Here is a 14,142-nt window from a genome sequence, read left to right on the forward strand (position 1 = left end):
CACTATACTGCAGGGAGTCCTGGCGTCATCAGTCACTATACTGCAGGGAGTCCTGGTGTCATCAGTCACTATACTGCAGGGAGTCCTGGCGTCATCAGTCACTATACTGCAGAGAGTCCTGGCGTCATCAGTCACTATACTGCAGGGAGTCCTGGCGTCATCAGTCACTATACTGCAGAGAGTCCTGGTGTCATCAGTCACTATACTGCAGAGAGTCCTGGTGTCATCAGTCACTATACTGCAGAGAGTCCTGGCGTCATCAGTCACTATACTGCAGAGAGTCCTGGCGTCATCAGTCACTATACTGCAGAGAGTCCTGGTGTCATCAGTCACTATACTGCAGAGAGTCCTGGCGTCATCAGTCACTATACTGCAGAGAGTCCTGGCGTCATCAGTCACTATACTGCAGGGAGTCCTGGCGTCATCAGTCACTATACTGCAGGGAGTCCTGGCGTCATCAGTCACTATACTGCAGGGAGTCCTGGTGTCATCAGTCACTATACTGCAGGGAGTCCTGGCGTCATCAGTCACTATACTGCAGGGAGTCCTGGTGTCATCAGTCACTATACTGCAGGGAGTCCTGGCGTCATCAGTCACTATACTGCAGGGAGTCCTGGCGTCATCAGTCACTATACTGCAGAGAGTCCTGGCGTCATCAGTCACTATACTGCAGGGAGTCCTGGCGTCATCAGTCACTATACTGCAGGGAGTCCTGGCGTCATCAGTCACTATACTGCAGGGAGTCCTGGCGTCATCAGTCACTATACTGCAGGGAGTCCTGGTGTCATCAGTCACTATACTGCAGGGAGTCCTGGCGTCATCAGTCACTATACTGCAGGGAGTCCTGGCGTCATCAGTCACTATACTGCAGGGAGTCCTGGTGTCATCAGTCACTATACTGCAGGGAGTCCTGGTATCATCATTCACTATACTGCAGGGAGTCCTGGCGTCATCAGTCACTATACTGCAGGGAGTCCTGGCGTCATCAGTCACTATACTGCAGGGAGTCCTGGTGTCATCAGTCACTATACTGCAGGGAGTCCTGGCGTCATCAGTCACTATACTGCAGGGAGTCCTGGCGTCATCAGTCACTATACTGCAGGGAGTCCTGGTGTCATCAGTCACTATACTGCAGGGAGTCCTGGCGTCATCAGTCACTATACTGCAGGGAGTCCTGGCGTCATCAGTCACTATACTGCAGGGAGTCCTGGCGTCATCAGTCACTATACTGCAGGGAGTCCTGGTGTCATCAGTCACTATACTGCAGGGAGTCCTGGTGTCATCAGTCACTATACTGCAGAGAGTCCTGGCGTCATCAGTCACTATACTGCAGGGAGTCCTGGCGTCATCAGTCACTATACTGCAGGGAGTCCTGGCGTCATCAGTCACTATACTGCAGGGAGTCCTGGTATCATCAGTCACTATACTGCAGGGAGTCCTGGCGTCATCAGTCACTATACTGCAGGGAGTCCTGGTATCATCAGTCACTATACTGCAGGGAGTCCTGGCGTCATCAGTCACTATACTGCAGAGAGTCCTGGTGTCATCAGTCACTATACTGCAGGGAGTCCTGGTGTCATCAGTCACTATACTGCAGGGAGTCCTGGTGTCATCAGTCACTATACTGCAGGGAGTCCTGGTGTCATCAGTCACTATACTGCAGAGAGTCCTGGTGTCATCAGTCACTATACTGCAGGGAGTCCTGGCGTCATCAGTCACTATACTGCAGGGAGTCCTGGCGTCATCAGTCACTATACTGCAGGGAGTCCTGGTGTCATCAGTCACTATACTGCAGAGAGTCCTGGCGTCATCAGTCACTATACTGCAGGGAGTCCTGGCGTCATCAGTCACTATACTGCAGGGAGTCCTGGCGTCATCAGTCACTATACTGCAGGGAGTCCTGGTATCATCAGTCACTATACTGCAGGGAGTCCTGGCGTCATCAGTCACTATACTGCAGGGAGTCCTGGTGTCATCAGTCACTATACTGCAGGGAGTCCTGGCGTCATCAGTCACTATACTGCAGGGAGTCCTGGTGTCATCAGTCACTATACTGCAGGGAGTCCTGGCGTCATCAGTCACTATACTGCAGGGAGTCCTGGCGTCATCAGTCACTATACTCCCAGTCTCTGGACACCATTGAGTCCAGGCCCAGATTCTCAGACCAGATTTACCTTATGCAGTACCTAGGGACATAACCATAGAGGATGCAGAGGTAGCAGTTGCTAGTGGATCCTGAGAAGGTGCTGAGGTTCCCTCCGCCATTACAGATTTTGCATTCTGTCCCACATGCTTCAAGCTACACCATAGGCAGCACCAGCAGATAAAGGGTCTGAGATTACTTTTCAACAAAAACCGAAACAGTTTTATTATTCATGTCTTTTTTTTGCCCCATTTTAGCTGCATGTGCCCTTTTTTTTGCGAGGGGATTTGCCTTAGTGTAGATGTGAACAGAGCCTTAGGAGTAACCGTGTGTTGCGGTTTCTTTTGCCTTCTACCAGACTCCTCTACAATCCAGAACCGATATCATGAGCCGTTCCCGAGAAGAAGTGGAGGCCACTCTGCAGATCGCCAAGCTGAATGTGGAAGACCTGCGCAGTACTGTGCAATGTCTGACGTTCAGCGAGACGTTCACCTCGGGGGACTATAGTCTGATGGAGCTGGATGACGCTCTTTGTAAGGAGGTCGAGGCGGGAGGGAGGTGAGGAGAGACAAAGTCTTCATACTGTCGGTTTATGTTATTAATAATCGTATGTAGGTATTGCTTGCTGCCAGTGTAGGAGCCATTCTTGTTCTTATCACATGCTGCATATACATAGGGTAAAGGTGCGGGACTCGTCACAGTGTGTGCAGAGTGATACTATACTACCGCAGGACTGGGGTCGCTCCATTACCTCTTACCTCATGTTGACAAGCGTGCACGCTGCTGCGCCATTCTATGCAAGACTACTGGGAACCAATGACCCCTTTCTATGTCAGTCCCGTAGACTCTATTACAGCACACGACCCTCAGACACTTGTCACCTATTTTGTGTCTTTGCTTCACTGTTAACCATTTTATCTCCTGTTTTCTCATCCCCTTTAGCCTTGTGATTCGAGGTGACAAAATGGATCACGCCGTCCTGTGTAGTCAGAACAAAACCTATGACCTGAAAATTGCAGATACCTCCAATTTATTGTTATTTATCCCAGATGGTAAAACCCCAGAGCTCCTGCCGGCTGACCAGCCGCCCCTGAGCATCATCCCCTGCGAGGTACGGCCAAGGCGTTGGGTGCGCAGTCTATATGTGAGCGGTACAATTGTAACTAACATGGTAGTAAATATGCATAGTGTGTATGGTGGCAACAGAGTACACCATGTGAAAAACGTTCCAACTGAGGACCCGCAACAGAAATGGTAGTGTGTGTCATGTGACAGATCCTGCGCCGATCTCAAGTGGGAAATAACTTGAAGGAAAATCCTTTGGCATATGGGGCACACTAAAAGTTCTGAGGGTCTTTTATCATCCGACCAGGTTGTCACTTATCAGACTGACTATTTAGCACACACAACCCCCCCCCCGGCTTTTGACTCCGACCTGATGTCGTATGATGTCTGCCAGTGTGCCTTTATATTTAAAGGGATCCTATCATTAAAATCAATTTTTTTTGTCAATCACACGTAGGAATAGCCTTAAGAAAGCCTATTCTTCTCCTACCTTGAGATGTCTTCTCCGCGCCGCCGTTCGGTAGAAACCCTGTTTTTTGTCGGTATGCAAATTAGTTCTTTTGCAGCACTGGGGGTGGTTCCTAGTGCTCAAACAGCACTGGGGCGCCCCAATGCTGCGAGAGAACTCTCCAGCGCCACCTCCATCTTCTTCAGGAACTGCCTCTTCATGCGTCGTCTTCCGGATCTGGGTTGAAACTTCTAGGCCTCAGGCAGAGTTGACTGCGCATGCCCGCGACCACAAGAAAAATGGCCGCTAACACAGTAAGTAAGCGGCAATTTTCTTGTGGCCTGTGGGCATGCGCAGTCTGTCCTGCCCAAGGCCTAGAAGTTTGAACCTAGCTCTGGAAGAAGACACATGAAGAGGCAGTTCCTGAAGAAGATGGAGGCGGTGCTGGAGAGTTCTCTCGCAGCATTAGGGACGCCCCAGTGCTGTTTGAGCGCTGGGGCCCCCTGCAAGAGAACTCTCCAGCGTCCCCTCCATCTTCTTCTAGAACACACTCTCCCTGCGACTTCTTCCATCCTGGGTTTCAATCTTCTAGACCTTGGGCAGAGCCGACTGCGCATGCCAGCGGCCACAAGAAAATGGCCGCTTATTCAGTAAGCTGTGTAAGCGGCCATTTTCTCGTGGCCGCTTACAAACTTACTGACTAAGCAGCCATTTTCTTGAGGCCGCTTACACAGCTTACTGCGTAAGTGGCCAATTTTTCCTATGGCCACAGGCGTGGGCAGTTGGCTCTGCCCGAGGCCTAGAAGATTGAAACCCAGGATGGAAGAAGAGGGAGGGAGACACTGTTGCAGAAGAAGATAGAGGCATCGCTGTAGAGTTCTCTCACAACATTGGGGACCACCCCTAGTGCTCCGAGAGATCTCATTTGCATACCGACGAAAACTGGGATTTCTACCGAACGGCGGCGCGGAGAAGACATCTAAAGGTAGGAGAAGAATAACCTTTCTTAAGGAAATTCTTATGTGTTAGGGAGCAAAAATGTGATTTTAATGATAGGATCCCTTTAGAGATGGTGGGGGTTTGGGTGGCACTAGCACCCCAGGAACCTCAGAACCTGAGCACTCTTTACATCTGCCACTTCCAGAGCGGTGGTTCCCAGCCATGTTGCATATCCACTAGGGTACACATACCATGGAGTGAGGACCACCAGTGTACTGAGGAACCATGTCCAGACACCAGTATAGGATACGAAAAATATGAAGTCCCCCGCCCCACACATTGACTTGTTATCACGTGTATATACTTTTTCCTTCTTTTACTTGACTCCTCTACTATTCTATATTACAGATTGCAGGATTCTCCAACCATTACTGGGAGCTGAGGAGACGCCGACCCAAACTGAAGAAGTTAAAGAAACTTTTACTAGAAAATCCTTATGAAGGACCGGAGAACGAGAAAGACACAAGTGCTTCAGTGGTGAGCTAGTCGTGAGGGGAGCTGCAGCTTCCTGCCTGGTGTCGGACATATTGTTTGGCTTTTAAAGGGAATGCGATGTCGGTTTCTTGCTGCCCTGATCATGGAAATGCTGACAGGCTCCCTCATTACACAAAACAGATAAAATAGCTTATTTAAACTTTAAAAGGGGCGTCCATTTTTGCCTGGACAATGCCTTTAATAAATTCTTCCCAGCGTAGTTTGATGATTATTATAAGCATTACACTGCTGGATTACCGTCAGGGCTCTGATTTTCTTACAGTGACTCTTTCTGACCGATGCTAGTCTGTACTTACTTGTATGATAGAAAGTGTTGCTATAGAGTCCGAAATAGGAAATAATTTACTGTATTTATTTTGGAATGTAAAAGTTCTGAAATTAGGAATATTGGCATTTAGCTATGGAACAAACCTGGTGACCATTGTGTTGCTCGTTTCTTTGGCTCTAGTACATGACAGAGGACCTACTGAATCAGATCCAAGCGAGCAAAGAAGAACTAATGGAGCACCTGAAAGTCCTACATGCGTGCAATGTTAAAGGTAAGGTTTTGGAACTATGTAGCGACCTGGGATTCTTCCTGCGTGTCTTGTTTTAAAGGGGTTGTCCAGCAAGATGTTGACATCCTCAGGCTTGGTCATCAATGTCACATTGTTGGGGTCCAATACCTGGCACCCCCACAATAAGGCGTTCACAGCAGCTGCCGCCCCCTGGTGGATGTTGTAGAGCAGCCGTGCCTGGTCGCTACAGCTGCACAATGGTGCTGTTTGCTTCTGGTGCTGGTGGCTGCTGTGAACACCTGATCGGCAAGGGTTCCTAGTATTGGGCCCCCGCCAATCTGATATTAAAGAGGTAAGCCCATCTCAGCCAAAAATGAGATGGGAGTTACAGAAACGGCCAACGACTGAGCTACACTGTTTCAGTATCTCCAATAAAGAAACAAAGTAGCAGAACGAGCCACGCTGTTTCTATAACTCGGCTTTCTCCCAACCCTTATAGGAGAGTAGTGCAGAGTAGATAGAAGTTGGGACTAAGGAGCCAGTTATATCCATCTCTGCCGTGATTTGCTGACATGGAAATAACCCTTTAAAGACCTGTCTCGAGGATGGACAGCCCCTTTAATTCTCATCTTGTCTCATTCTATTCCAGGGTTTTGGCGACTTCTGGACTTTGATTATGAGATGAAGCTTCTGAATCACATCACCCAGTTAATGGACTCAGAATCGTGGTCTTTTAGCCGAGTACCTCTGAGAGTGTGTCTAGAAGAGCTACGACCTCTGGAGCCGGAGTAAGATATTACTGTGGACACATTAGGGAGGAGATTTATCATCCCAAAATCTGGGACTTCGATGGGTCAGCTGTCTGAGACGGCAGCGGCGCACACTGAGTACGGTTCCCGTTTCACAGGCCATGTGACACTGTTATCATTGATCGCATAGTCTGTTCGCAGCTCAGTCCCATTCAAGTGATTGGCCTGAGTTGCAATACCAAGCACAGCCACTATACAATGAAAGGATAGGTCATCATTAATAGCCCTTGAAAACCAATTTAAAGGGGTTGTCCGGGCTCCCTGATGGTTTTTGATAGTGACAAACTGTCCACAGAATAGGGCATTAGTATTAGATTGTTGGGAGTCCATTGCCTGGACCCCGCACCAATCCAGCTTCCTGTGGTGTTGCAAAATATACAGCAGCTGGAACAGGAGGCAAAAGATGCCCCTTACCAAGTGAGATTTTGTAATGGTTCTTGAGACTTTAAGAAGTTGCAGTGATAAATTTGGTATATGTCAGCTCGGCAGGGTAGCCATGTCTGCTTACCCGTCCGCTTTTAAAAAGTTATGTGAGTAGTACAGAAATACCAGCTGTTATATACTATATATAGGTATAGATATATATAATATATATGTTTGCTCCAACTAGTCCAAAAAGTCATAAAACTCTGTTTTGTGACTTTTTTTTTTTACCCCACAATATATGATAGACCTTAAAGGGATCCTATCACTGGATACCCTTTTTTTCTCGATAACCTGTAGGAATAGCCTTAGGAAACACTATTCTTCTCCTACCTTTAGATGTCTTCTCCGCGCCGCCGTTCCGTAGAAATCCTGGTTTTCTTCGGTATGTAAATGAGCTCTCTTGCAGCACTGGGGGCGGTCCCCAGTGCTCAAACAGCACTGGGGGCATCTCCAATGCTGCGAGAGAAATCGAGAAATCTCCAGCGCCGTCTCCATCTTCCTCTAGAATGGCCTCTCTGCGCGTCGTCTTCCGTCCTGGGTTTCAATCTTCTAGGCCTCAGGCAGAGCTGACTGCGCATGCCCAGGCTACAAGAAAATGGCCGCTTACACAGCTTATGTTACAACAGGCCCAATATATTACCCTAATGTGTAACCTAATTTTTTTTTTCCATGTTAGGGAGATGATCGAGCACTGTCTAGAGTGTTTTGGGAAAAGGTTTTCTGAAGAAGGTGAGCGCTTCTGTATTTTATTCGTTTGGTTAATATGCTTCCCCAATAATACTTAGGGGATAGGGATTCTACCATTAAAAAACTTTTTTTTTCTAGTTAACAGGTCAGAATAGCCTTTAGAAAGGCTATCGTCTCTTACCTTTATCAGTCGCCTCTGGCCCACCGTTCGGTAGAAATACCGGTTTTTACCGGTATGCAAATGAGTTCTCTTGCAGCATTGGGGGCGTCCCCAATGCTGCGAAAGAACCCTCTCCAGCGCCGCCTCCATCTTCGTCAGCAGTGTCTTCTTCATCATCTTCTTCCGGTGCAGGTTTCCAACTTCTAGGCCTCGGGCCTTGGGCACGGCAGACTGCGCATGCCCACAGGCCACGCAAAAATGGCCGCTTACAATACTGTGCAAGTTGGAAATCTGCACCGAAAGAAGACTATGAAGACGACGCTGCTGACGAAGATTGAGGCGGCGCTGGAGAGAGTTTTTTTGCAGCATTGGGGACGCCCCCAGTGCTGTTTGAGCAGGATATGCAGTCCATGTCTTTTTCTTTTTTTGAATACATATGGTAAGTCTGTCCCCTCATTTTTTTGTTTTGCCTTGGTACCAGCACTCCCCCCATTTGGCCCAGGTGACTGCAAAAAGGGACCCACGTACTAGCTCTCAGTCCTCTGACTGGGGCAATATGGTAAGGTGAATTTTTGAGATCTGTTCACACGGTGTGGTGCTGTGCCCTTGGGGCGGTGCGGCTCAGAGCCTGGGGGCTGGGTCTGGTGGCAGGGCTGTTGCCAGACCACTGGGTCGCTCCCACTAAGGGAGCCATGTTGCGGTTGTGGCAGTTGCTGTGCGGTGCCGTACCCAGTAGAGTAGGGAGTCACTATAAGGAGGTTGCCCTGAAGTGGCTAGTGGGCAATTGCTCAATGAAAAAGGAGATACTCCGTCACAGACAGCAGCTACTGAAGCTGTATTGGAACTTTCTATCTCAGCCCAAGTACTTTATTCACATCACTATAGGTCAGTACTTTTCAATAATGTCCTGTATGAATTTGCTGATTCTTCTGAGAGAGATCATTGTGGAGCAGAATCTCCTGTGCTTTCCAAGTGGCTCAGACTTCCTAGCATCCAGTCTAACATCACCAGCTCAGAGAGAACCGGCAACTGGAGATACGGGGAAAAAATGCAGAATACAAGTCCTACAATGGTCAGAAGTGGAGATGGTTTTATTTTTATGCTTTTTATTTTCAGGAGAAACGTTCTTTGCATTAGATGAGGATAAAATCTGCAGAGCCACCGCCCAGATGCTCCTCCAGAACGCCGTGAAATTTAATCTTTCGGAGTTTCAGGAGGTCTGGCAGCAAAGCGTTCCTGAGGGCATGACCACCAGGCTGGACCAGCTGAGGGTAAGGTTACATTGCCGAATATTACCGTCATGGGTTCATTTCTAAGACAGGAAAATAAAGCTCTGCCTCTGTGTAGTAAATCCTGAAAAGTGGAGAAAGTAGCATTTTTCCATGATAAGCTCAGATAGGAATACCCCTATAATAGAAAGAGTCCTTATTTCGGAACTTGACTGGAGCGATTACAAAGAGAGTCTCTCCATGTATGACACAGACCCCCCATTGTATTCCATTTAGCACCGTATAATACTTACTTTGCCCTGTACTGGCACTACAGATTACAGCTGAAGATACTGGGGGTCCAAGTAGCAATCAACTTAGTTTTGGGGAACCATTCTACAGATGGGAGGAATCAGGTTTGTAAGTCTGACTGCACAAAATAGACACCAACACATGTCCCACCTGTCCTAACCGCGCACAGGGGCCGGAATACCCCACATGTTGTGCCGCTGTTTGGACGTAAGGGGAATGTACATGCCTGCTTTCAAGATCCGGTTTTCTTTAGGGACTCGCTTTAGTGGACCGAACCTCACGACCCGAGACGATCTTTCTTCTGAAGACGGAGGATCTTCCCGAGGACACTCAGGAGAGGTTCAACACTCTTTTTAGTATGAGAGAGAAGTGGACAGAGGCGGATATTTCACCGTACATACAGTAAGTAGTTCTGTGAGAGAGGGGCCGGTCTGTGTCATCTCTACAGCAGGTATATATTATTATTATTATTATTATTTATTTATATAGCACCATTAATTCCATGGTGCTTTACATTTGGGGGTTACATACAGTACACAGAATATACAGGTAGATATAATACTAACAGTGACCGACTGGCACAGTGGGGTAGAGGGCCCTGCCCGCGAGGGCTTACAATCTATGAGGGAAGGGGGGGTAGAGACAGAAGGAGAGGGGGAGACTGTACAGATGGGGGTGCGGTGATAGTGTTATTGGAGGTTGTAGGCCTTCCTGAATAGGGGAGTCTTCAGGGCCTTCTTGAATCCTGTGATTGTGGGGATCAGTCTTATGTGTTGTGGTAAGGAGTTCCAGAGTATGGGGGATGCACGGGAGAAATCTTGGAGACGGTTGTGTGAGGAGTGGATGAGAGCAGAGCGGAGTAGGAGATCATTGGAGGATCTGAGGTTACGTGTGGGCAGGTAGCTGGAGATGAGGTCAGAGATATATGGAGGGGACAGGTTGTGGATGAGGTCAGAGATATATGGAGGGGACAGGTTGTGGATGAGGTCAGAGATATATGGAGGGGACAGGTTGTGGATGAGGTCAGAGATATATGGAGGGGGCAGGTTGTGGATGGCTTTGTATGTTAGCGTTAGTAGCTTGAATTCAATTCGCTGGGCTATAGGTAGCCAGTGGAGGGACTGGCAGAGGGGAGCAGCCGATGAGGATTGGGGGGTGAGGTGGATTAAGCGAGCAGCGCAGTTTAGGGTGGACTGGAGGGGGGCGAGGGTGTTTGCTGGGAGTCCATGCAGAAGGGTGTTGCAGTAATCTAGGCGGGAGATTATGAGGGCCTGGACGAGCATCTTGGTAGTTTCCTGGGTGAGGAAGGAGCGGATTTGGTGGATGTTCTTGAGCTGGAGGCGGCAGGAGGTGTTGAGGGCTTGAATATGTGGCTTGAAGGATAGGTCAGAGTCCAGGGTTACCCCAAGGCATCGGGCCTATATTGTATTTCCTTATTTAACTAGAGATTTGCGAAAAGTTTTATTGATCTATGTAAATCATAAAGGTTTAGTAAGATGAAGATAAAAATTCCGGTATTTTATTATACTGCTATTATTATACTCAAGGGTCACTTCAGACCCCAGGGGAGGTGATCAAACATTAAAGTCAGTGTTACTAACCTGACCTGGGCTCCGGCGTGACTCCCTGCTGTCTTCGGGTTTTCTGACTGATATCACGTGGGACATGGATGCAAGGTCCGTGACCCAGTGTATAAAAATGGAGTAGGTTTTTTTTTCTCATAATATTGTATATTAAAGGGGTTGTCCAGGAATTGGACTAATTCTGGATGGGTGCAGGGCAGGTGTATCATTAAAAAAACAAAAAACAAACCATACTCACCTGCCCCTGAAACTCTGTACCTCGGTCTCCAGAAGCCCTGAGCATTATATGACCACTGAGGGCAGTCGTTGGATGGGGTATTGTCACCGGCCCATCTCCAGCAGCCTCAGCAGTCACATGGTGCTCATGGCTTCCCGAGCCACGGCGTGCAATGGAATAGGTAACAGTGGTGGACACTGGAGCACCAGGGACAGGTGAGTATGTTTTACCTTTTTCTTCCTGGAGATTGACTTTCGGTTTCTGTTCTCTTTTTTTTCCAGGGACCTGTGCAGGGAGAAGCAAACCATTGGAGCCTTGCTGACGAAATACGCGCGATCTTCTCTTCAGAATGGCATTAAAGTCTTTAATTCTAGACGACCAATTATTTGAGGCGATGATCTCCTCCTGTTATGAAATGTTCCCCTTTCCTTATATTTAAGATTTTATTGTATAGTCGTGTTATATACTCATGTGTCACCTCAATACAGTGTTCTTCCATCATGTCTGTGTCCTGTTGCCTATTGCAGACTAGTAGGAGGCCTAGGATTACATACGGTATCTTACCATGCTTTTTGGTAACAGCCAGTTTATTCCTATGTTTCTAGGAGGAAGAACTGAGGAACAGCACAATATAGAGTTAGTGGAATATAAGTACTGCAGATGAGATGACGGTATAATTTTGGTAGGAGAGCCCTGTTAATACTGATGTATCATATGGCGGCACAGTGTGTAACATACAGGCAGGTCGGTCACCATGTTGGTACATCCGGTTGGGTTTCAGGTCGGGCCTGGTGGTGATTTTAGAACTTTTAAATGGAAACTAAAATCTCTTTGTAACAAGCGCCCTCTAGTGGTGGATAGCAGAAGTACAGAGCTGGGCCCACTCCTTATAATAGGCCCCATTACAGCCAAATTTCAATAATGTCATATTCTTGGCAATTTCAGAGATGTTCCCATCCTCAATGGACAGTCCAGCCACCATCTTTGCTTCACCATTCAGTCCAGCTTTGATGCAGATAGGGGTGACGTATTGACGTCATGACCTTATGTCTGCAGCTAGATAGCAGACACAGGAGTGGAGTCTTAGCCACTATAAGCTCAGGAATCCTTCATTCTCATGTTCACTGATGTGCACCATTATCAGAGGATTATTGTACTCGCTCACTGTTGTTCTCTGTTATCAGCCATGATCAGAGGATTGTTTGCATTGTCTAGACCAGGGATAGGGAACCTTCGGCTCTCCAGCTGCTGTGAAACTACAACTCCCAACATGCTCCATTCACTTCCATAGGAGTTCCATGAACAGCAGAGCGAGTATGCATGCTGGGAGTTGTAGTTTTGCAACAGCTGGCGTGCCGAAGGTTCCCTACCCCTGGTTTAGACCCACCAATCAGATTAGTACTTTCATTTGCAAAGGACCCTTGGACAGCTGACGGTTCAGTTGGTTGCTTTGGATAACCGCCTCATTTTACTTTGATAAATCTTCTCCATTATATCTTCTGCTTTTTTGGCCCATATTAGCATTTTAAGTCATAACTCCTGAAGATGGGCGGCAGCTGACAGGAGATCTGACGCTGGTGGGTTTCCTTGAACCTACACTTTATACCCAGGTAACACCGTGTACATTCTTTAGTAACTATAGCAGGGGTTGGCAATTTTCAGCTCTGTAGCTGTAGTCCCGGCATGGGGCTACCAATAGAGCTTGCTGAGAGTTGTAGTTCCACAGAAGCTTGAGTGCAATTGGTTGCTGGTTCCTGTTTTAGATAGAACAAATCCTTACGCATACAAAAATCGCATGGAGCTGCCCATCCTGGTACAGGTGAGAAGAAGTACAGGCCATGTAGTACTGCGCTATGGTGTAGAGAGGCGCCACTACTCATCCAATCCGTGCATGTGTCTCAGCAGTAACACGACCACGATGATTTGCTGGATGCTCCAAACAAGAAAACCTATAAATCTGATATCGCTGTGATCATATGTTAAGCATATTGACTGTGTGACACTAAAAAACTGTGTTTTGGAAGGTGTGGGGTGAAAAAAAAAAAAAACCATGATGGGAAGGGATTGAAGTTATGTACAATGACGTGTGTTTGATTTGTGCTTGTTATTTTTACCTGGGAACCCCTGTAAGGTGGAGTAGGATACCAAAAAATTGTACATTGCGGGTATATGCTGATGATGTCAGCACGCTCACTGTACAGCACCACAGTATATGACGGTGCTATATAGCTAATAACATAGCTTAGCTTTGACCTTTATTGCCCAGTGAGGATGAGTATATCGGCCGCGCTCTGTGGGCTCATGTGAATCTTACAAAATATAAGGAGCTGATCCCGGAGAATCTGATTATATTTTACAATTGCGTTGATGGTTAGCCTGGACACTAGAGGGTGCTATTGGCTTGTGGTATCGCGTTTGTGGGAATTTTTTCCCCTTCACCTAGAAGACCATTAGTGATGTCAGACACTGATGTTGGGGGGGGGGGGGTGATCATCGGCTCGCCATCTCCATTCTAGTTCATCCCTTGGGTGTTCGATAGGTTTCAGGTCAGACGTCTATGTGGCCAGTTAAGATTTTCTACGCCAAACTCCCCCCAACCATGTGTTCATAGATCTTGCTTTGTACACTGGGGCACAGTCTTGCTGGAACAGAAAAGAAGCCTTCTGCAAACTGTCCCCACAAAGATCGATGTGACAATTGTCCAAAATGTATTGTGTACTTGTGCATAAACCTAAGCCCCCTGCCCCTATCATTCACCAAATAATGGGGCCCCCAGGCATGAAATCCAGTGACACTAAGCTCTGTTCCCATCTACTTCCGGACACACATCCCCCTGCTGCCGTGGATTTTCCGTCCAGCAGTATAGCATGGGGTGTTAGACCATTACCAATAACAATTTAGATATCTCTGGATGGAATTTCCTCACCGCAGTGTGGACTTTACCCAAATCTGCTTCCTCCATAGACCACAAATTGTGCTATTAAATCAGCCGGTCGGCCGCTCCGACTTGTTTTCTATCCTTCCTCATAGTGCATTCACCTTCATGGAATAATAAGCAGATTCTCATCTGCATAAACTCAAGTCAGGTTTTCT

The 14,142-nt window shown here is 47.5% G+C and overlaps 1 protein-coding gene across 1 annotated transcript; it reads left to right on the forward strand.

The window, feature by feature from the left end:
* Nucleotides 1-2,528: 2,528 nt before the first annotated feature.
* On the forward strand, nt 2,529-11,439 carry DSCC1 (DNA replication and sister chromatid cohesion 1). Its single transcript, XM_075271949.1, has 9 exons — nt 2,529-2,701; nt 3,086-3,254; nt 5,004-5,132; nt 5,599-5,689; nt 6,297-6,435; nt 7,559-7,611; nt 8,846-9,000; nt 9,503-9,651; nt 11,331-11,439. The coding sequence occupies exons 1-9, from the start codon at nt 2,529-2,531 to the stop codon at nt 11,437-11,439; spliced, it is 1,167 nt and encodes a 388-aa protein (XP_075128050.1).
* Nucleotides 11,440-14,142: the final 2,703 nt, after the last annotated feature.

This window comes from Leptodactylus fuscus, chromosome 4 (genome assembly GCF_031893055.1).
Source record: "Leptodactylus fuscus isolate aLepFus1 chromosome 4, aLepFus1.hap2, whole genome shotgun sequence".
NCBI lineage: Eukaryota > Metazoa > Chordata > Amphibia > Anura > Leptodactylidae > Leptodactylus > Leptodactylus fuscus.